At 49.8% G+C, this 20,297-nt stretch overlaps 1 protein-coding gene across 1 annotated transcript in view; it reads right to left on the reverse strand.

Moving 5' to 3' along the window:
* Positions 1-20,297, reverse strand: part of SLC6A1 (solute carrier family 6 member 1) — a 43,493-nt gene that overhangs the window by 12,346 nt on the left and 10,850 nt on the right. Inside the window, exons 2-7 of the mRNA XM_058725993.1 lie at positions 8,149-8,211; positions 6,145-6,474; positions 5,607-5,738; positions 4,707-4,807; positions 3,730-3,839; positions 1,900-2,032 (exon numbers count right to left, since the gene is read on the reverse strand). Of these exons, the coding sequence (XP_058581976.1) occupies positions 1,900-2,032; positions 3,730-3,839; positions 4,707-4,807; positions 5,607-5,738; positions 6,145-6,382 (714 nt within the window). The 5' untranslated portion in view covers positions 6,383-6,474; positions 8,149-8,211. The remainder of the gene's footprint in view (positions 1-1,899; positions 2,033-3,729; positions 3,840-4,706; positions 4,808-5,606; positions 5,739-6,144; positions 6,475-8,148; positions 8,212-20,297) is intronic.

Below are 20,297 nucleotides of genomic sequence, written 5' to 3' on the forward strand. Positions count from 1 at the left end.
ACCGAACTTTGTCCAGCATTTCAGAGCGCACCTTCCCCACAAAGGTGCCAGCACTGAGTATAATCATTAAAAAGTATGTGGGTTTTTTTTTTTTTGCCAAATTGATAATCAAAAGACTGATGTCATTGTCTGAGATTACACTTCTTTGTCTGCTGTTGTGAAAGAGCAGTTTTCAAATTCAATAACCCTTGTATTTCATAGTTTCATTTCCCTCAATGGATCTGAGATTCTTCAGGGTTAGGAGAGGCAGCCATAATCCACTAGAAACACCACTGTACTCGGAATTAGGAAAAAGGAATTTGAAACATCTGCAGCACCTATAAGCTGTGTGACGTTGGATCAATTTCTTATCCTCTCTGAACCAAGAATTTTCCTGTCTGGAAAATGGATACAATCAACCTGCCTACTCAGAGGACATACAACATGCTTAATATATATTGCCTAGGTCTTACACTTTAATCTGTCTTCCATGTTCAGAATGGAGTCAGGTATACACTAGGTGCTTAATAAGTGTTTACTGATGGATTGGATGACTCACTCAAAAGATAACTGATATCATGGATTGTCTACATGGTATATGGTATATGGTGGCTAGGCATATGCTACATATTCTGCATAGATTATTCTCCTCAGTCTTTATGACAACCCTGTAAGGTACTATTATTGTACCCATTTAACAGATGAGGAGATTGAGGCACAGAGAGGTGAAATAGATTGCCCAAGCACACACAGCTAGGAATCAGGGGCCTGAGATTCAAGCTGAGCTCTATTTCTTCCAGTGCCTTTAGCCCCTACATTCTTCTGTTTCTTAAAATCGGGATGGGAGACACCTGTGCCCTCCTCCTGACTGCCTACTCTAAGGACACATTCGAGAGGTTTTGACACTGGATTTGGAACTGAGAACCTGGTAGGTCCAAAGGTCCCACCAGACTGGAATTGGTGAGTTTTTCATCACCTGCACTCATGCCCAAGCATGGAATTTGTTAAGGTTCTGTTTTGCTCACATCAGCTTAGGTAGTCTGGACCTCCCTGCTCTTGCCTGATTCAGTTCAAATCCCTTCTCTCCCTTACTTGCTATAAGAACTCAGACAGGTCTCCTCTAAGTTCCCTTCAGGCTAGGGCCAGTGACAGGCTGAGCCATCTTCTGTCCCTGGACTCCTGGGGTGGGGCTTTAAGGAGAAAGGAATGGGAGTGAGGCCAGTCCCTTACCCCTAACTTGATTGGCGAGCTCCCCAGATGTCCCCAGGATGGACCTCCCCGCCCCTCCAAGCTTGACCTGCTCTGCCCTTGCCAATAATAAAAACAAAACAAGTACAATTCCTCTCGCTAGCTGCTGAGAGCTTTACAAAATCATCATCCCATTTGATTTTCATGACAAACCAACAGATAAGCCCCATTTTTTAAAGAAGGAAATGGAGTTTCAGAGCAGTGACCTGTCTGAGGTCACCTAGCCAAGTAAACAGGGAAGTTGGGATCTAAACTCAGGACTGTTCCAGAACAGGGCCTGAGTATTTAACCATTCATTGATCCATTTCTGATGCTCCTCAAAGGCTGGGATGTGGAATATTCATCTCTGGATCACCCTACAAGGCCTGGCTCAGTGGAGATGTGCGGGGACAGTTTGTTCAATGGTCCTTGAGCAAAGTTTACCACGTGTTTTGTCATGGCTCTGTGTAACTGTCTGACTTGCATTGTGGTATGTAATCCTCAGAGCTGCCCAGAAGGTAGGTAGTGTTATTATTCCCATTTTACAGGAAAGGAAACCAAGGCAGAAGGAGATGAAGAGAACTGCTTCACTCCAGGTTCGATGGGATTCCTCGAGGTGCAGCCTCCTTGCCCAGAGCAGAAATCCCCTTGTAGATCTGTCCCCTTCTGGTCCCCACTGTGCACAAGCCTTACCTTTCCAGTCCAGCCAACACCCTTCCAGATACAGAAATACACAAGGATCCAGGCGATGGCCAGGGTGATGGCCAGAGGCCAGCGGATCTGACCTGGCTTATCTAGCCCGTCTGTCATCTGATGCATATTCCGCCTGGTGGAACAGTGGAGAGAGCAGAAAGTCACGTGGGAGCTGGAGTGACCTGGGGGTACCCAGGGACTGAACACAGATGACATCCTCCACTGGGACTGTGCTGACATCTGTGGTCACTGAGATCCAGGAGCTGGCTGGAGACCATGGGGTCCATTATACTAATCAGCAGAGAGTGTGCTATTTGCTCAAGGGACCTGCCGGAACCTTAGTCTGGCCACCCTTATTGCTCACCTGTTTGGCTGCAGTGCCCTCCTAGCTAGACTCTCACCTTCATTTTTGCTCTGTCCCCACTCCCTTCTAGCCCCAGAAGCCCTTCTAAGTGGTACGTCTGATCGTATCACTTGCCTGCTTAAAACCCTACAGTGAATAGCTCTTTACTTCCTCAGCATGAAGCCCAGCCTCCCCCAGGCTGACCTTGCAAGGCCCTTCTGGGCTGGCCCTACTTTTCTCTCCAGTCTCAGCACCCCCTGAAGCCCCTCAAATGCTCATCAGCCTGGACGACTCCCATCCCCTCACCTGTGCCTGGCTTGCGCTCACCTGCCTCCAAGCTTTCCTGCATTCTCTTCCTCCTGCTGACACCTGTCCTTCCTATGTGGTTTTCATCCTTAGATGTCACTCCTCACCTGGGCTGGTCCAGGTACCAACCTGGGGCACCTCTAGCCTCCCGTGCATCCCCCCCTCTTAGCCTTGCTCATCTGGTGTTACGACTGCCTGTTTGCTTATGTTTGCCATGCCTCTAACCACACTGCACACAGTAAGCACTCAAGAAATGTTTACTGAATAAATGGCTGAATGCAGTCCGGAATGGGTATGTGGCAGATGCTGGAAAGAAGCAGAAGCCAAAGAATCTAATTTTATTTGTAAGGAGACCAACCTAGCCAAGGACATTTCTGCACAAAGACTAGCATCACGTGTTCTGACACCTCCTGAGAACAGTTTCTCCTGGCAGCTTATCTAAGGTGCTGTGGAACCTTCCAGAGTGCTCCCAGACCCTTTCAAGCTACCCAACACAAATGCCTCCTTCATGCCAAAGAGATTTGGACCCCAAGGCCCCTTTTAGTAAAATCAATATCCCAACACACAATCTATGATGTGCTCTCCTGAAGATACAATCAGCACGGCCCTCAGTATGTACAGTGTGTGTGTGTGTGTGTGTGTGTGTGTGTGTATGCATGTGTGTGTGTGTGCATGTGTGCCTTTAGTCCAAACAACTCTGGGATTCTAAGTAGACTGGACTGGTTTTCAGGATGAGCTGGAATTTTGTTGGCCTCTCCTGGCAATTCTCCTTGTCCTGTGCTGGTTACTCCCTTCCAGGGGCTCACTCTTCACCCTTGTCCATTCTGTTCTGTGCCCCAGGGGGCTGGCTGCTATGCCTATATGGCTGGCTCCCTTGTCCTCTGGCTTCTAGCTAGGTTTGACCAATGGCAGGAGCCATTGGTCACTCCTGATCACTGGTCAGGAGGAGAGAGAAGGCAGGAATTCATTCTCTGTACTGAAGCAATTCATTCTCCCTAGTTTGTAACTAGTGGCCCTTTCCATGGCCCAGCTCTCTAGGAGGGAGAAAGGGACTTCACTCTCCCTCGCTTCCCCCTCAGCCCTGCACACATCATCAGCTCCCGTCACCCTTTTGAGGGTGCCTCTGTCTCCTGCTGGCCCTGGCTGATAGGCACCCCTGTCACCGATGGCCCCACACTTACTCCCAGAACTCTACCACGGCGCTGGTCATGTTGGTGGTGTTGACGACGCTGTAGTTGGAGAAGCAACGGTCTGTGTTCCAGGGGTTGTCACACTGTTTCCACGGCAGCGTCTGCAAAGGCACAGGGGCACGGACAAACACAACTGAGCCCCCAGGGGATGGCAACAGTGGTCCCAGCGTACCTTGTCCATCCTCACAGTCCCCCGAGCCTCCGCATAGCCATCCATTACCTCGCCTCCCCTCTTCAACAGCTCTCAGGTGCAGGTCATGTTGAGATCCCCATTTTAGAGATCAGAGAGGGGCAGCAACTTGTTCGAGATCGCACAGCTCCTAAGTGTCAGAGCTGAAACTTGAACCTTGATCATATCCCTCTGAAAACCAGCTTTCTGAGCGGCACCACAATATCTTGTGTGTTCATCTGGGGGCCGCTTCCTAGCTATGTGACCTTGAGTAAGAGATCTCGCCTGTTTGACCCTCTGCACACTGATGTTAACAGTGAACACTTTACTGTGCTTGTTCTTTGTGAGGTATAATCCTAAGCCTTTTGCACATATTTACTCCTTAATCCTCACAACAACTCTATGAGGCAGGTTTCCTTTCTACCTTCATTGTATAAATGAGCACTGTGGCTCAGAGAGGTTAAGTTTCTTTCTCGAAGTTGCACAGCTGGTATATCCTGGGGTCAGGATTGGAACCAAGGAAGTCTGGGTCTGTATGAAATGAGCTAACAAAAGCCACCTTAAGAAGGGTGTGAAGAGGAGTAGATGTTAGCCCCCATGAAGCACCTGGCTCAGTGGCTGGCCCAGAGCAGCTGTTGGTTCATGGTGCTACAACTTGCAGGGAGACAGGGACCACTGAACACAAACCACACCCTCCACCCAAGGAACAGCACTGTGAGCAGAAAGGTAGTCCCAGCAGACAGAGAGCAGGCTCTGGGTCTGGCTTCTTCTGGAGGGGGCGGTGCAAGGGTCCACTCACTGTGGTGAAGGAATTGTACAGGTAGTAGATGGCCCAGGAGATGATCACGATGTAGTAGATGTTCAGCCAGAACGACAACACAGCGGCGGCAAGGCCCACACCTGGGAGTGGACACGCCAGCATGACATTTCATAGAATAATTACATGGGGCGCCTGGGTGGCTCAGTCGGTTGAGCGTCCGACTTCGGCTCAGGTCATGATCTCACGGTCTATGAGTTTAACCCCTGCATCAGGCTCTGTGCTGCCGGTTCAGAGCCTGGATCCTGCTTCGGACTCTGTGTCTCCCTCTCTCTGCCCCTAACCCACTCGCATTCTGTCTCTGTCTCTCTCAAAAATAAATAAATATTAAAAAAAATTATAACTGTCCAGTGAGTGCCATTCTTATCATTTTCCATGATGCCCACCAGCTCACTGGCCCTTGGAGACAGGTGTTATTGAGGCACTGAGTCTAAGAGAGAGGCAGGAACTTAGCTAAGGTCACACACATCTGGCAAGTGGGAACTTGGGTCTGCGGCCCAGCACTGGCTGGTTGCAGGTGGGGCAGGAGTCTGAGCTTGCCAGGCAAGAATGCTTCTCCACATATCTATCTGAGTGTCAGGCACTGAGTAAGGAAGCAAAGAAAATTGCACCAGCCCTGGCTAGGGAAATAAGTTCACAGGACAGCAGGCTGGTGGGGGGGGGGGCTCTGCATTGGGCACTCCTGTCCACTTCCCTCACCCTAGATTATAGTCAATGCCACCATCTATCACCTAGCTCCTTGTGAGGGCTCCACTCTGCTCAGAAGCGAACCAAGCAGGTCCGCCTCTCCAGTGGGGATGGAAGTGCCGGGAAGGGCCTGGTTTCACCATAGTTCTGTGGGCAGGAGCACCAGCACATGGCCCCCCCACTCTGCAGACTTACCCTTGAACATGGGGGCCAGTTTCCACACCCCCAGGCCCCCGATGGATGTGTACTGGCCCAGGGAGCACTCCAGCAGGAAGAGAGGGACCCCCGCAAAGATAAGGGTCAGGAAGTAGGGGATCAGGAAGGCCCCTGTGGGGTTGAGAAGAGAGACGCTCGTGACCCCAAGGCTTTGGAGAAGCCCCGGTGAGAGGGAGCATCACGGCAGGGCATTTTTGGGTCCCGGCCATGATATCCTTACCCTCTGCCTCAAAAGCAGCACCCACAGCCAAACTGAGGTCCAAGGATGTCCTTTGCTCAAACTATGTCCCCCGTTCTTTGCAAAATGAAGAGGTGAACTTTTTGGTGGTGTTAACAAAGGACACTTGTCCTTTTGGGAATCTTTTGGTTAAGGGACAAGAAACAGGAAATGGGGCCTGGTACTCCCTTTGGAGTCTTTAGGGGACCCCTTCCCCTGAGTTTGCCCCAGAAAATGCCCAAGTGTGACACTCTCCAAGGGGTCCAGGCCTGGCTGGGAGGTTGCCAGGCCAGCACCTACCACCTCCGTTTTTGCCGCAGAGATAGGGGAATCTCCAGACGTTGCCCAGGCCGATGGCATAGCCCACACAGGACATGAGGAAGTCGAAGCGGCCCTTCCACGTGTCCCGGTCTGGAAGGTCCGCTGCCTTCTTCTGCACCTTGACCACCAGAGTTTTGGGCTTGTCATTGGCCACAGGGGCCTCGCTGACCTCCGTGGAGATCTGCCCATCGGCCACCTTGCTGCCATTGGTCGCCATGTCTCGGAGTTTGGACACAGAGGTCCTGGCAGATGGACGTGCGATGTCGGCCCCGGTCCACGCGGACAGCAGTTTTGCGGCTCAAGGTCACCCTGGGAGAAGAGAAGGGTGGGGTGATAGGCACAGAAGGGTGGCAAGATCCTGGAGTTGCCCCAAAATTACAAAAATAAAATAACCCCAAACAACCTAGGAGCTGGAGAAGGCTCTCTCATAAGCCCTCTTTCTCCTAGAGGAAGGGCAGTACCCTTTGTTTCTAGACTTGTGCGTGGGGATGTGGTGTCTTCATAGCTCCTGAGCTAACTTCAAACCTGCATCTGTGTCACATGCCCTCGTCATGGGTTTTGCTCAGAAAAGAAAACCGAGGAGACCAAATATTCAGACAGAAATATTAAGTGTTCCTCATCTTTGCCTCGTGGGGTACAACATAGTAACCATGACCAATGTAATGGTGGGGCTTAACCATGGGCTGGAACAGGGAGGTGACCCAGTACAGGTGGTGAGTGAAGGCGGTATATAAGCACAGACTCTCATCATCACAGTCCTCTTTCACATTTGAGCTGTGTGACTTTGAGAATATTTTTTAACCTCTCTAGGCCCTGCTCTCCTGATCTTTTAAATTGAGTTATGATATGCACCCCAATGTTTATAGCAGTGCCATCAACAATAGCCAAAGTATGGAAAGAGCCCAAATGTCCATCTACGGATAAATGGATAAATAAAGAACACACACAGTGGAGTATTACTTGGCAATCAAAAAGAATGAAATCTTGCCATTTGCAACTACGTGGATGGAACTGGAGAGTATTATGCTAAGTGAAATTAGTCAGTCAGAGAAAGACAAATACCCTATGACTTCGCTCATATGAGGACTTTATGATACAAAACAGATGAACATAAGAGAAGGGAAGCAAAAATAATATAAAAACAGGGAGGGGGACAAAAACATAAGAGACTCTTAAATACACAGAACAAACTGAGGGTTACTGGAGGGGTTGTGGGAGGGGGCAGGTGCTAAATGGGTAAGGGACATTAAGGAATCTACTCCTGAAATCATTGTTGCACTGTATGCTAACTAACTTGGATGTAAGTTAAAAAATAAATTTAAAAATATATTTAAAAATTGAGTTATGATAATAGTATGCCCTTCATCAGGCGGTTGTTCTTTGCTTATTCAATGAGGACCCTGCACCTGGCAAATGGTGGGGACTTGTTACTATTTTCTCAGCAACCCCAAGCCTGGCCACGCTTCCAAGTTCTTTGCGAAACTCTGTAATGATGCAGATTCCTAGGTCACACACCAGATGTCCCACATCAGAATCTCAAGGATATGCATCCTGAATCCATACATTTAACAAATTCTGCAAAAGGAGATTCTTATGCTGGGAGCCAGTCCCAGCCATCAGCTGAAGAAGGACCACTAGTTTACATGACCTCTCTGACCCAAGATATATCCCACCTACACCCTGTGCTCTCCTTACCTCTTTAGTTCCAGAGGCAGCGTGGGGTAGAGGACGGTGTATGACGTTGGGCTCGGTCCCATCCTGGATTCAAATCTCCAGTCTGCCTTTTACAAGCTGAGTGACCCTAAGCACTGTTTTTTATTGCTCTAGCCTCAGTTTCTTCATCTATGTAATGGGAGTAATCTTATCTAGCCTGTAGAAGGGTGGCAAAACTAAGCTTTAATAGCTGTAAGAGTACTTTTCACCTGACTGGTTTACAGAGAGAACTCCACAAATGGTTGTAATGATTTTGGTTACAGATGTTACCTGATGATTTTCAGTGGTGCGTCAGCTCCAGAGCAGTGCCCTCTGCAGCCCCTGGGTGGGATCCTGAAAAGCAGACATGAGGAGGGACCCTGGTGAGCTGGCAGGCAGTGGCTAATGGGCAGCCCTGGGGGGAGAGCGGCAGGGGTGCAGGAACCCTCTCTCTGAGCGCCCCCGCCGGGTGACCACGTGAGTCCATGCAGTGTGGTGCCGGCCACGGGGCACTGGGAACATGCTGGAAGGGGCCTGCTGCCATCTCAGGACCTTGCCTTGAGGGCAAGGCAAGGATGTCACTCCATCATTTTATGAGAAGGAAAAGAGAAGGCGACAGAGAGGACGCAGCTCCTCAGGGCCCAACTAGGAGCCAGCAAACCCAGCTGAGATTTTTCTCCATCCTCCAACCATACATGCAGAAATGTTGTAAAAGACCACCTTAAGAACACGAGAGACGGTACCTTGTTTTATGGAGTGAAAGAAGCAGACCTCAAAATAGTTCATTTAGTATGATCCTAATTTTGCCCACTCCCCACCCCCAAATCTGTTCATTAAAAAAAAAAACCCTCCAAAACCCAAGGGATATATCCTAAGGTATTCACAGTGATTAGTTTATAAGAGTCATTTTTATTTCCTTTTTTTGTGTGTGCTTTTCTGGATTTTTAGCATTATTTCTAAATTTCTGCCAAAAGTTACCATACATTTCTAAGTTTCTATAAGACATTTTTAAATTAATAAAATCATGCAGAATAAATGTATGGAATCCCCAGGGCTCACAGGAATGTGTGAAGCACTGGTCTGAGGTCTGAGATGTAGGAGGCGAGCCAAAGCAATGTGCGGCCTCCTCCCTCAGCGCTGCCCCGCTGGGGGGACCCTGGGGGCTGTGCACCCACCTGATGGCCCCTCGCGCAGTCCTCATTACGAAACACCATTGTCTCTTCCTAGAGTTCACAGAAAGCCAGAGGTGAACCAGAGTTCACCTTCAGGCCATCGAAACTTTACTGCCAACCCTGTTTCTTGTTCTCAAGGATGACCCACAGCCTTGTCTCAGATGCCCATCTAGCTCCTGACGTGGGCCTGGCGCCATCAGAAGGAACTCCAGACTCAGGTAAGGTGACCTCCCATTGTCAGGGATGGTAGCTCATTCTGTAGTCTACCAGGAAGTCTTGGGATATGCAAGAGAGAGAGCAGCATCAGGAAAAGGGGAGGCTAAAATGGAACCCCTTTTGTTGGGGGGGGCAGTTAGCCATTCACTATCAAAGCAGTGATGCCCTTTACTGTCCCCATGACCTACCCTTGTGGGCTCCAGCCACCATGTTTGTCCAAAAGGATCCAATCACCTTGGACCAGGGCTGATCACCTGACTCTGGCTAGTCAATCAAAGCTCCTTGCCTGGGAATTTGGCATGAGACTGAGAAAGAAGACCAGCCTCTCCCATCTATACTCAGAGTAGCGGAGAAAGCTGATCTGCTGAGAAGGAAGGAAATCAGAGGTCCAAAGATGGAGAGAGAGGAGTACCTGCGTGGCTCAGTCGGTTAAGTGTCTGACTCTTGACTTGGGCTCAGGTCATGATCTCACAATTCGTGGGCTCGAGTCCTACATCAGGCTCTGTACTGACAGCGCAGACCTGCTGGGGATTCTCTCTCTCTCTCTGCCCCTCCCCCACCCATTCTCTCTCTAAAAATAAAGAAATAAACTAAAGAAAAAAAAAAGGATGGAGAGAGAATCTTGGAACCATTTGTGTCTGCCATTCCAGGCTTTCTTAAGACTGGGTTACATACCTGTGTTTAGAGGTTACAAAGAAAGCATCCCCATAGTGGTAACATAAATTTCCTGTTTGCTCCCATTGACTCAGAGGATTCCTGCTAAAGTCTTGAATCTCTGCTCCCTTACCACTTGACCAAGTTCTCTGTAGCCTACGGGAACAACAACTTCTGGCCTCCACTCTGGATACATTTGTTGATTATCCACAGAGAATCAAACCAAACTAAAATTTACTGTGCTGTGCACTGGGGCCTCAGACTGCCCCACACCACTCAGGGAGAGAGACAGACAGAGTGACAGACAGACAGGCAGGCAGGCAGACAGGTGCCCCTCTGTCCTACTCCCAGCAAGCAGGGGAGATGGCAGGGTGTGTTTAAGGGGGAAACACGGTGTGTATGTCCTTTGAAGAAATCATTCAACATCGACACATAGGAAAGGTGGAAGGTCGGGAGGAAGCAGAGTTCTGGTTCACCGGGCGGTTTATTCCACCACCCTCTCCATGAGTACATTTAGCATCACCTCGTGCAAAGGCCAGAGAGATCAGAGTCCACGGCTGCTTGAAGAGCTCAGCATGAGAGAGGCATACATGCTATCTTCAGAATATGAGAAAGATTTAGCCAGATGCCTGTAACTGCCCTCTGAAGAGCCACATCTCCGCGTGTGCAGTCTTCCTTTTAGAAGACGTGCAAAATATGAAGGTAACAATATAAGGCCACGAACTGATGTAACTGGTGCTTCTTTGGGGATCCCCATGGAGAAGGCCCTCTGGCTTGCAAGGCAGTGGGACAGACGGCCCCGGGGCTACATCAGAGACCTCGGCTCCCCTTCATGTTTACTAACGCTGGGCAAGTTCCACCCCCTTTTTGATCCTCATCTGTAAAATGGGGCGGTGAAGGGTTACATGAGATCATGCATGTAGAGCAGGGGAAGGAATACCTAGCTCAGAGTGAGTGCTTAGGAAACCTCAGCCCTCATCATCACTGTGATTATTTCTGTATGTGTGCGGATTGTGGTTCCAAATCTAGGTGTCACAGCTTCCCAGAAGGCCATCGTGGTAGTGACGATGGCAATACCACTACTAAGAGCAGCTAACATTTATTGAGGGCGTATCATCCAGTCCTTCACAGACTTTCAGCATTTTCAGACCGATGGAAATAGTCCTTTTAGCCTCCAGGGGGGAAACTAGCTAATGAAAATTTCAAATCTCCATGCTTTGGGTTCTCTGTATACCAACTTAGGAGTGGTCTTACTGATCACCTTGGGCCAGTTGAAGCTGGGAGTGGTACGTTTGTGTGGTCAGTTAATAAAATAAAGAACTGTTCTGTAATAAGTCAAGTCTGGCAAGAAAAAGACAGTCCAAAGCATCTAGTAGATGGCAAGAAAATGATCAAAGGGCCCCTGTTCATTAAAAAGCCTAGGGCCCGATGCTTACAGACAGCACATTCAGAAGCGGCCCCGCTAATACCCCCCAAGAATAGCTTCTTGCCAATTTTCATTCCTGACACCAGCTGGTTAACCTGTCACTCCCTTTCTCCGAAAAACGACACATGGAAAGCACAGGCATGTTCAAGTTCACAGCAGAGGAATCTGGCTATCTTTCTAGAAACGTAATGCTCTCTGAAGCAGGAGCCAACCTTCTAGCCAGTTGCTATTTCCCCTTTCCCGAAACAGGTTCCTGCGCTTTGCCGCCAGGGGCTGCTCAGTGTCGAGATGGCTCTGTGGACCCACCGCCGTGAGACCGGGCATCTCTTCACCAGCCTGTACAGTGCCATTCTGCAGCCCTCCTCCACCTGCCGACGCAATGGGTAATAGGAATGCCTCTCACCACCTTGTGATTTGGGACATTTTTCCAAGGCCCACTTCCAGAGCCTTCTGGATCTTCCCCATCAGGTGATGATATTCCGCAGACCAAGAATCTGGCTACGTGTTCCTCCTTAATACTCTCCCACGTTAGCTGAATTCCACCGAAGTTAACATTCTAAAGGGCACTGTTAATGTGTGACCGCAAGTGATCCATTTTCCACTTTCACTCACCTACTCATTCACTCCTTCCTTTCTTCAGTAAGTACTTACTCAGCATATGCTGGGTGCTGAAACAGGGATGGGACAATCATTTCTAGCACTTTGCATTTTGAACCGGAGTTTGAATCCGTGAACTAACAGGGACCAGCAGGAAGATTCCATGTTGTAAATGTTTACTAGGGTCTAATGTGTACACGGAGCTGGGCCGGACACTTGGGTTGCAAACATTAACAAGACCAGGTCCTTGACCTTGACAAGGTCACAGCCTAGAAGGAGAAATATCTCTGTCTACAGCCAATCATAATACCTTATGATACGTGCAGCAAGAGTGTACGAACAAGACACCGTAGGCCTAGAAGGAATGATTTAATTCAACCAGAGAAGGCATCCCAGATGAGGGGACATTGGAACTGGGTTTTGAAGGCTGAATAGGTCAGGGTCAGAAAGAGGGAAGGGCATCCCAGGTGGAGAAACAGAAGTAGGGAGGTTTGAAGATAGGAAGGTCAGTTTGTGAAGGACCTTGAAAGCCAGGCTAAGGAACTTAGGGGCCAGTTGCAGGGATGCAACGGGGGTGATAATATGATCAGATTAGTATTAGAGAAGAAGACTCACACAGGGAGGCTGTGGGAAGGAGTTAAAGAAAGAGACTCAAGGCAGCAAAGTGGTGAAAATGTTTCCATGAACACGTTCCCATGAAAATGTTCCTTCCTCGATGTGCACGTTGAGACCAAGTCCCAAAGCCATCATTAAAAACAGGGCCAAACCAAGCAGAAAGAATACCTCTGCCAACCCCTGAGTGAGGAAATGCTTTATAAGAAAAAAAAATGTAGTTTGGAAGCTCTAGATCAGAACTGGCAAAATGGGTCAAAGTTGGCCCTTGGGCTTGTTTTACTTGGCCTGAACAAAAATTTTTTTCAGTTTGCATTAGAAGCCAGAAATATGACTCTCTAGGATACATTATTTCAAACAGGGGGAACAGCAAGTGCAAAGGCCCTGAGGCAGGAATAAGCTTGGCATGTTTGAGAGTCAGCATGGAGGCTGGGCTGGCTGCAGTCCAGTACAGGAGGGAACAGAACTAGTCAGAGGCAGGCAAGGGCCAGATCACACAAGGTCTCAGAGACCACAGCAAGGAGTTCACATTTTCTTCTAAACGGGATGGAAGAGAGTAGAGGGTTTAAGTGGTGGGGGAAATCTGACTTACATTTAAAAGTCTCACTCTGCCCAGAAGAGGCTGCAGAAGGGCAGGGCGGGGGGGGGGGGGGAAGCAGGGGGTGGCCATTAAGAGGCTGAGAGTCCAGGGAGAGAGGACAGTGACTTGAATGGTGGCAGCTAGGGCAGAGGTGGTGAGGAGTTGACCGGGTTTCTCTTTTGGAGGTGGGGCTTACAGGCCTTGCTAGCAGACTGGCTGTCAGCAGCCCCCTGCACAGATGGCAGGCTGGGGGGAGGGGAGTGAGTGGCAGCCACCTTGGACAATCCTCCCTCTGTCCCACTGCATCAGAGGGACTGGTGGCTGCATGGGGTGGAGACTTGGGCAGAGGCCAAAAGGTCAAGGCCAGTGTCTCAGGGCTGCCATTGTCCAGGTCCGGGGGTGGGCCCAGAACCCACTCAGAGCAAGTGGGGCACCATGAAGAGCCAGGAAGGCAAGGGGCGGGGGGAGCAGCAGGCCTGGGAGTAGGGGCCCCCGCTCCCTCCCATGACGCTGTGCATACTCCTGCTTTGTCTTCCTCCCATTCTGTAATTACAGAAATTACAGAGGCTTGCTTCATACTGCAATCACTCTACTTGCTTTTATTTCTTTTTGGAACTCTGCGGTTCAAGAAAAAAATTAATATTGGGTTTGGCTTCATTCCAAAGGGAAACATAATGCAGTTTATTCTCTGCTTTGGGGGAAAATGCTGGGCTCAATAGATTTATTGAGCATCTGTTGTGTATCCAAACCCATGCCAGCTCCTATCAAGGGAGAAGAGCCAGCATTTATTGAGCACCTATTGTGTGCCAGGCATTTCACAGGTGTTATATCATCCAGTCCCCATTCCATCTCCATAAGCCAAAAGCTATTTCATCCATCTGACAGACAGGGAAACTGAGGCTTGCCAGCCTGGGGCTACTGTAAAGCAGTCTCAGATTGTTCACTGACCCGGGGCATTGTTATCCAGTGTGATTCTCTTATGGGGCACCTGGATGGCTCAATTGGTTCTGCGTCCAACTTGGGCTCAGGTCATGATCTTATGGTTCAGATCGTGAGTTTGAGCCCCACATTAGTCTCTGTGCTGACAGCTCAGAGCCTGGAGCCTGCTTTGGATTCTGTGTCTCCTTCGCTCTCTGTCCCTCTCCTGCTCACATACACTCTCTCTTTCTCAAAAATAAATAAACATAAGAAAGAAAGAAAGAAAGAAAGAAAGAAAGAAAGAAAGAAAGAAAGAAAGAAAGAAAGAAAGAAAGAAAGAAAGAAAGAAAGAAAAAAGAACGAAACTTGGGCCCCACTCCAGACCCACAGGATCAGAAGCTGCGTTTTAACAAGGACCCAGTCATTCAGGTGCCCAGGGCAGCTTTGGAAGGTCTAGGTTAGGGATGACCCTGATTCTTCCAAGAGCTTGGTTCAAATCCCTGTGTGACCAGGGGCCAGATACGTAAGCGTGCTGGAGTACCAGTTTCCTCATCTATAAATGTGGACTCCTGTACCTCACAGGATTGTTGTGAAACTCTGAATCAAGATGATGCGTGGAGAGAGGCTGGTGAAAACAGAGGGCCTGGCGCACAGGAAGTGCTCAGTAAATAGCAGCTCGGATCACTATTCAAAGAGATGAATGGCCGGGGAAGTGCTTTGTAATTGAAAAATGTGGCACAAATACGAGGACCAATTAATAGCTGATCATCATGTGCGGAAGGTCAGAAGGAGGTTGGATGCGTGCAGATGGATGCCGGTGTCGTGGGCAGCCTTTGACACCGACTGTCCTGAAGGCCAGGGAAGGTTCCCCGAAGAAGGTGCTCGGATGGAGAGGGGGCAGCTGGAGAGGGCCTACGCGGCCTCCCCTGAGTCGGGTGGGGGTGGGCAACAAGTCAATCTTTGCCAGGGTGAGAGCTGCAGGCAAAATAGATGACCTCAGGTCTAGACGGCTAGCCCTTTTCCTTGGACCCTCAGCCAGCGGGGTTTAGGGCCTATGCAGCTTCCTTCCTGTTTGAGACTTATTCTCTGCCACACTGGTACACCTGGTCTACCCCAGCAGTCTACAGATGAAGAACAAGGCCCAGAGAAGGCTGGTGGCCGGCCCAAGGTCACACAGGACACAAATGGTATGATTCTTTCAGACCCCCCAGATCATTACACGTTCATACTTAAGAGATGAAAGAATGCAGGTCTGTGCTGGTACACACTCCTGACTTGCCTCAACATACCCAAGAGGTCATTTACAGACCCGGGTGCATTTCTCAAGAGCATCTATTGAATGCCTACGCCTCACGGCATCCTGTTGTGATTTTCAAGTACGTTACTTATTTTCTCCAAGTGTTTGTTTCCTCTTCAGGAAATGGGGCCAACAGTAACCACTTCACAAAGCGTGAGGACTGGATTAGAATTTTCTAGTGCTGTGCCAGGCCCAGCAAGTGCTAAATACATTGAAGCTACAATGATTACTAGCTCCCATTTCGCAGATGATGGTACCGAGGCTCAGAGAGGTCAAATGACCTGTTCAAGGTCACACAGGATTTAACCCAGGCCCGCTGACTCACAGTCTGGTGGTGTCAGCTCACCTAGCAGGTGCCTCCCAGACACAGGCTTGTGTGAAATTCTCTGAAGCCTTTATATGTAGTCTTACTACTGTTCATGCCTGCCTGAGAAGAGATGTGACTCACATAGATGAGTTTCCCCAGACTCACAGCCCCATGCAGATGAGAAAACCCAGGCTCAAGCCCTTCCCCTCTGTTTGCAGCCTCTGAGAGCCTGCAGGTCCAGTTCTCTGGGGTGCCCTCCAAACCAGAATATAGGAGAAGGCCAGAGAACACACCCCTCCCCTGCCCCAACAACCAGAGTGAGAAAAAAAAAAACCCAGCTTTATAACTACTAGAGGCTTAACAGACCCATTTAACGGTGAAATAAACTCCAGGAGTTAAGGCTCTCTTTCTTTGGGGTTGCACGCAGCAAAAACAACAAAAACAACTTTTCATTAACAAAGATAGAAAGAAAAAGAGCTCAGAGTGGGGGAAGGAAGTGAGTTAGGCGCTTACTAACATGCCCAAGGCCTGCTGTAAATGATTTATATGTATTAACTATTGAACCCAGGAAGCTGGGCTCCTGTGTCCACGCTCTTAAGCACTCTATTCTGCTGTCTCTAGTGGGATGCTTGTGGAACCCTCACATGCCACCTTTGGGGTGTGTAAGAGTGGCCCATCTCCAGCAAGCAACTCCCTCCAGGGAAAACCCCCACAAGGACAAGGCCTGTCGCTCTTTTTAAGAAACCCAAGAGGTTGGGGCGCCTGGGTGGCGCAGTCGGTTAAGCGTCCGACTTCAGCCAGGTCACGATCTCGCGGTCCGTGAGTTCGAGCCCCGCGTCAGGCTCTGGGCTGATGGCTCGGAGCCTGGAGCCTGTTTCCGATTCTGTGTCTCCCTCTCTCTCTGCCCCTCCCCCGTTCATGCTCTGTCTCTCTCTGTCCCAAAAATAAATTAAAAACGTTGAAAAAAAAAAAAAATTTAAAAAAAAAAAAAAAAAAAAAGAAACCCAAGAGGCTGCTGAGGTCTGGCTCCGTAAGAGGCTAACTGGTCCCCACGGTCGTATTGGGCAAACCCGCCGGTATCCCAGGGGTCAACAAGCAACCACATGGGATCCAGGCTGAGCAGCTCTTGCCAGGTCCCAGGGGTCTAATTAGAGTCCTTTGGGGAGGCAGCCAGCCCCAAGGGGCTGTGATCCCCTCCGGGGGTCCCCAGCTCTCGTGCAGCAGCAAGGAGCTGGCCCTCGGGGCCACGTCTGTAGGGGAAGGAGACAGCATGGCTAGTTGGAGACTTTGGAGTCGCAGGCCTCTGTGGGAATCCACTCCACACATTACTAGCTGTGTGATCTCTAGCAGTCCCTTCCGCTCTCTGTGCCTTGGTTCTCCTCCGAGTGCAAGGAGAGGAGGCAGACAGCGCCTTCCAACGACACTTCTGATCTGCATCCTTATTCTCCTCTCACCCTGCTTGTCTAGCTCAATCAGTGGTTTGCTAACATGTGCCCTGGCCCCTAAATGTCTGCAAAGCCCAACGGAGCACCTCCTCTTGTCAAGGCAGTTTTCAATCCAATCCTGTCCACATGGACTGTGTGCCTCTGGGGAGCAGGTCCCACACTGGGTGCAGGGGGATAAAGATACCAGCTGGAGTCTGGCCCTGCCTGCCACTGAGCTCTTGGGACGGCTGGGGGATGGGCCACAGGTAACCAGCATCCCTGTGATAAGTTCTTCCCCAGCCTAGAGGAGGGATGGTCCCATCAGCAGGCAACTGGGAGAGGATGGCACTCTGTCCCCCTGACAGATGGGGACAGAAGTGGGGACGTTCTCTTTATAATCACAGCTAGAAAAGCAGGACCGGAATCCTTGCCTTACCCCAAGCCTGGCTGCTGATCTATTCTAGGCAGATAGAACAGGGTGAAGACGCATAATGTATTTTAGGGACAGTGAGGAGCCTGGTATGGCTGGCTAGAAGCTGGGGTTATTCAGGGTGTGTGGCTAGACAGGGGGAAAGCAGCAATAAGGGGTTTCGAATGTAGGAAAAGGGGGTGCACCATGTCCTGTAGTAAGAGCAGTGACCAAACTGAACGTTTATCGAGTGTTTAGTGCATTTCACAGATGATCATGTTGACCTCTCACTGCACAGATGTGGAAACTGAGGCTCAAAGCAGGAAAGCGCCTTGCCTGTGGTCCCAGATCCAGGAGGCAGCAGTTTGATTCCGGAGCCTCTGCTTCTAACTGCCCCTCCCCACCTTGGATACCGGGGGAAACTTGGGGTCACCAGAGCCTTTTAGGGTGGGGGGATTTGGTCTGATGACTTGGCCAGAGTCTGGCACCTGGGGAGGGGGGCAGTAGAAGGGGGACGGAGGGTAGCATCTGAGCTGGGTTCACGGTGGGGGTGAAGGTGAAGGCCCTGTCGCTACACATACCTTGACTTCTATCCAGTCTCATCCCCCAGCGACATTGTCACCTCTGTACGAATGGAACCCAGGTCTTCCACTTGCCCTGTTTCCCCCATAGCACTTCAGTGATAGATGCATACGTGTTGCACTGAGTTCCACCCTCTGTCCCCCTCTATCCCATGTCCCTCTCTGTGACAGGGGACGTTGTTATTATAAGTCCTCAAGAAATGTCTGCGTAGAAGGTGGCACTGGTCTCCAAAGCAGCAGTGTGCCGGAGTTCACCAATGGGCCCTCAGGAGGGCAAACAGAAGGTTGATTTCCATGGCGTAAATGCTTCCACTGCAGCCGGTTCAGGGTGCCACCATGAGGTCACATGACCTGGAGGACATGAGTACACCCCAGGAGTGGGCTCTTGAGTGCTTCCTGCAAGGAGAGCCTGGATATAGCCTCCTCGGCTGGCCCTGGAGGGGACGCTGCCCGCTGCTCCTGCAGGTGCCTGGGGTCCAGGGTCCAGCCCTCCTTGGGTGTTTAGGAGTGGGGAGGGATGCAGAGAGGAGGGCAGGAAGGAGGAGGGGAAAGGAGAGTGAAGAAAACCGGAGGGAGAGGCCAGTACAGAGTGGTGGGAACAGAGCCACAGGAGGAAGACGGGAGAAAAAAAAGTAAGGACAGCAGAGGGAGGGGAGTCAGGGTGCTGTTCCTGAACCTGGGGCTGCACTAGGCTCTACTCTGTGATCTCACTGTAGCCTCCAGAGAACCCAAGGAAAGAGGGGGCCTATATTTCAGCAGGAAGAGCTGGTTGGCAGAGCCTGCAGTCTCCAGTGGTTAAGGAGCTCTGACTGGAACGCAGGCTTCCAGACCTGCCTGACTGGCTTCCTCCATTTGGTTTCACTGGATTCACTGTTGGTGACCATCAGTCAGTGTCCTCAGGAGGGCTCGAGGCACCTACTGGGAAGTACCCTGTGCCAGGAACAAGGGGAGCCCACAGCGGAACAGGTCAAGGTTCTCAGCCTCGGGGCCCTCGCAGTCCTGTTCCTGGCTGTTCCCGGCTGCGGTTTTCCTCCTACCGTTCTTGGCTCCTTGCTTGGTGAGGTGGAATTCTGCAGCATTGCACTCCGGGGGCTTCTTCTGAAAAGACCTCCCCCCCCCCCCCACACACTCAACCGGTCAGAAAAGATTAATTCAGATCAGGAAATAAGAGTCACATGCTGACCACCTGGCGTTCTTTTACATCACTCCTTGCCTTTTAAGACACACTTGTGAGAAAACCAGGGGGTTAAATAAGCATTCTCTCCTGTGCATGATGTGCTTGAAGGACTCTGAAGGGCATTAGGATAAACGCCCTTAAAAAACTCAGATTTGGGAAAAAAGAAAACACAGTACTGCAGGGAGTGGCTGAACTAAGTGATAATCTGTAATAAGTCACACGCAGACCCGCAGCCTAGATGGAGAGCTGACTCCGCTTCACAGAATGGCACTTCTGGGCATTTCCACAGTTCGTTATCGAGCATCCACACCTGGGGCGCTGTTTCCACTCTGCAGGCTTTCTTGCTTCCATTCTAGAGATGAACACACTGAAGCCCCAAAGATAGACCGTCTGGATCAAGATCATACAAAGTCACAATAAGAACCAGCAGGGATCTCAAACTAATGGCTTGCGGGGCCGAACGGGTCCCCTGTAAGTGTTTGGTTCAGCAGTATCAGAATTTTAAAACTTCAGTTTGCAGGGACTGGGGGGAGGGAGCAGTTATGTGTTTCCCAGTTTACTGTAAGTCCCGCCATGATAATTATCTCATCCCTGACCTCTTTACTCATTTCTTTGACCTGCCCAGCCTTCACTGGACCTTGAGTTTGCAATCTTAACATACATGGTACAATCTAGTCACTCCAGAAAGCTCTTCTCCTAAGCGGTAGAAGGACAAAGTTACTCTTTCCCTTTCCCTAGCGGAGATACGCAAAACTCACTTGGGATGGGAGCATCAAAAAGGCACATTCAGTATTGTAATTTTATATTTGGGAAACAACAAATCCTATTGTTCTCTTAATACAAGCTCAGTCGGATTTAAAAAAAAAATGTTGAGAGACTCTGCTTTAGAATATTTTGCGAGAATGAGGAGGGTGTGTATTTTCAGAGTTGATTAAGGGTCAGATTCCTGGGTCTGAAATATTTCCCACAAGAGAAAGCTGATTTTATTTTTAAAAGACTCACATGAATGCTCACTTTGGCCAATGCATCTGTTCTTGATTCATGCACTTAGGTTTCTAAAGGAATCTTTA

This window comes from Neofelis nebulosa, chromosome 4 (genome assembly GCF_028018385.1).
Source record: "Neofelis nebulosa isolate mNeoNeb1 chromosome 4, mNeoNeb1.pri, whole genome shotgun sequence".
Classification (NCBI taxonomy): domain Eukaryota; kingdom Metazoa; phylum Chordata; class Mammalia; order Carnivora; family Felidae; genus Neofelis; species Neofelis nebulosa.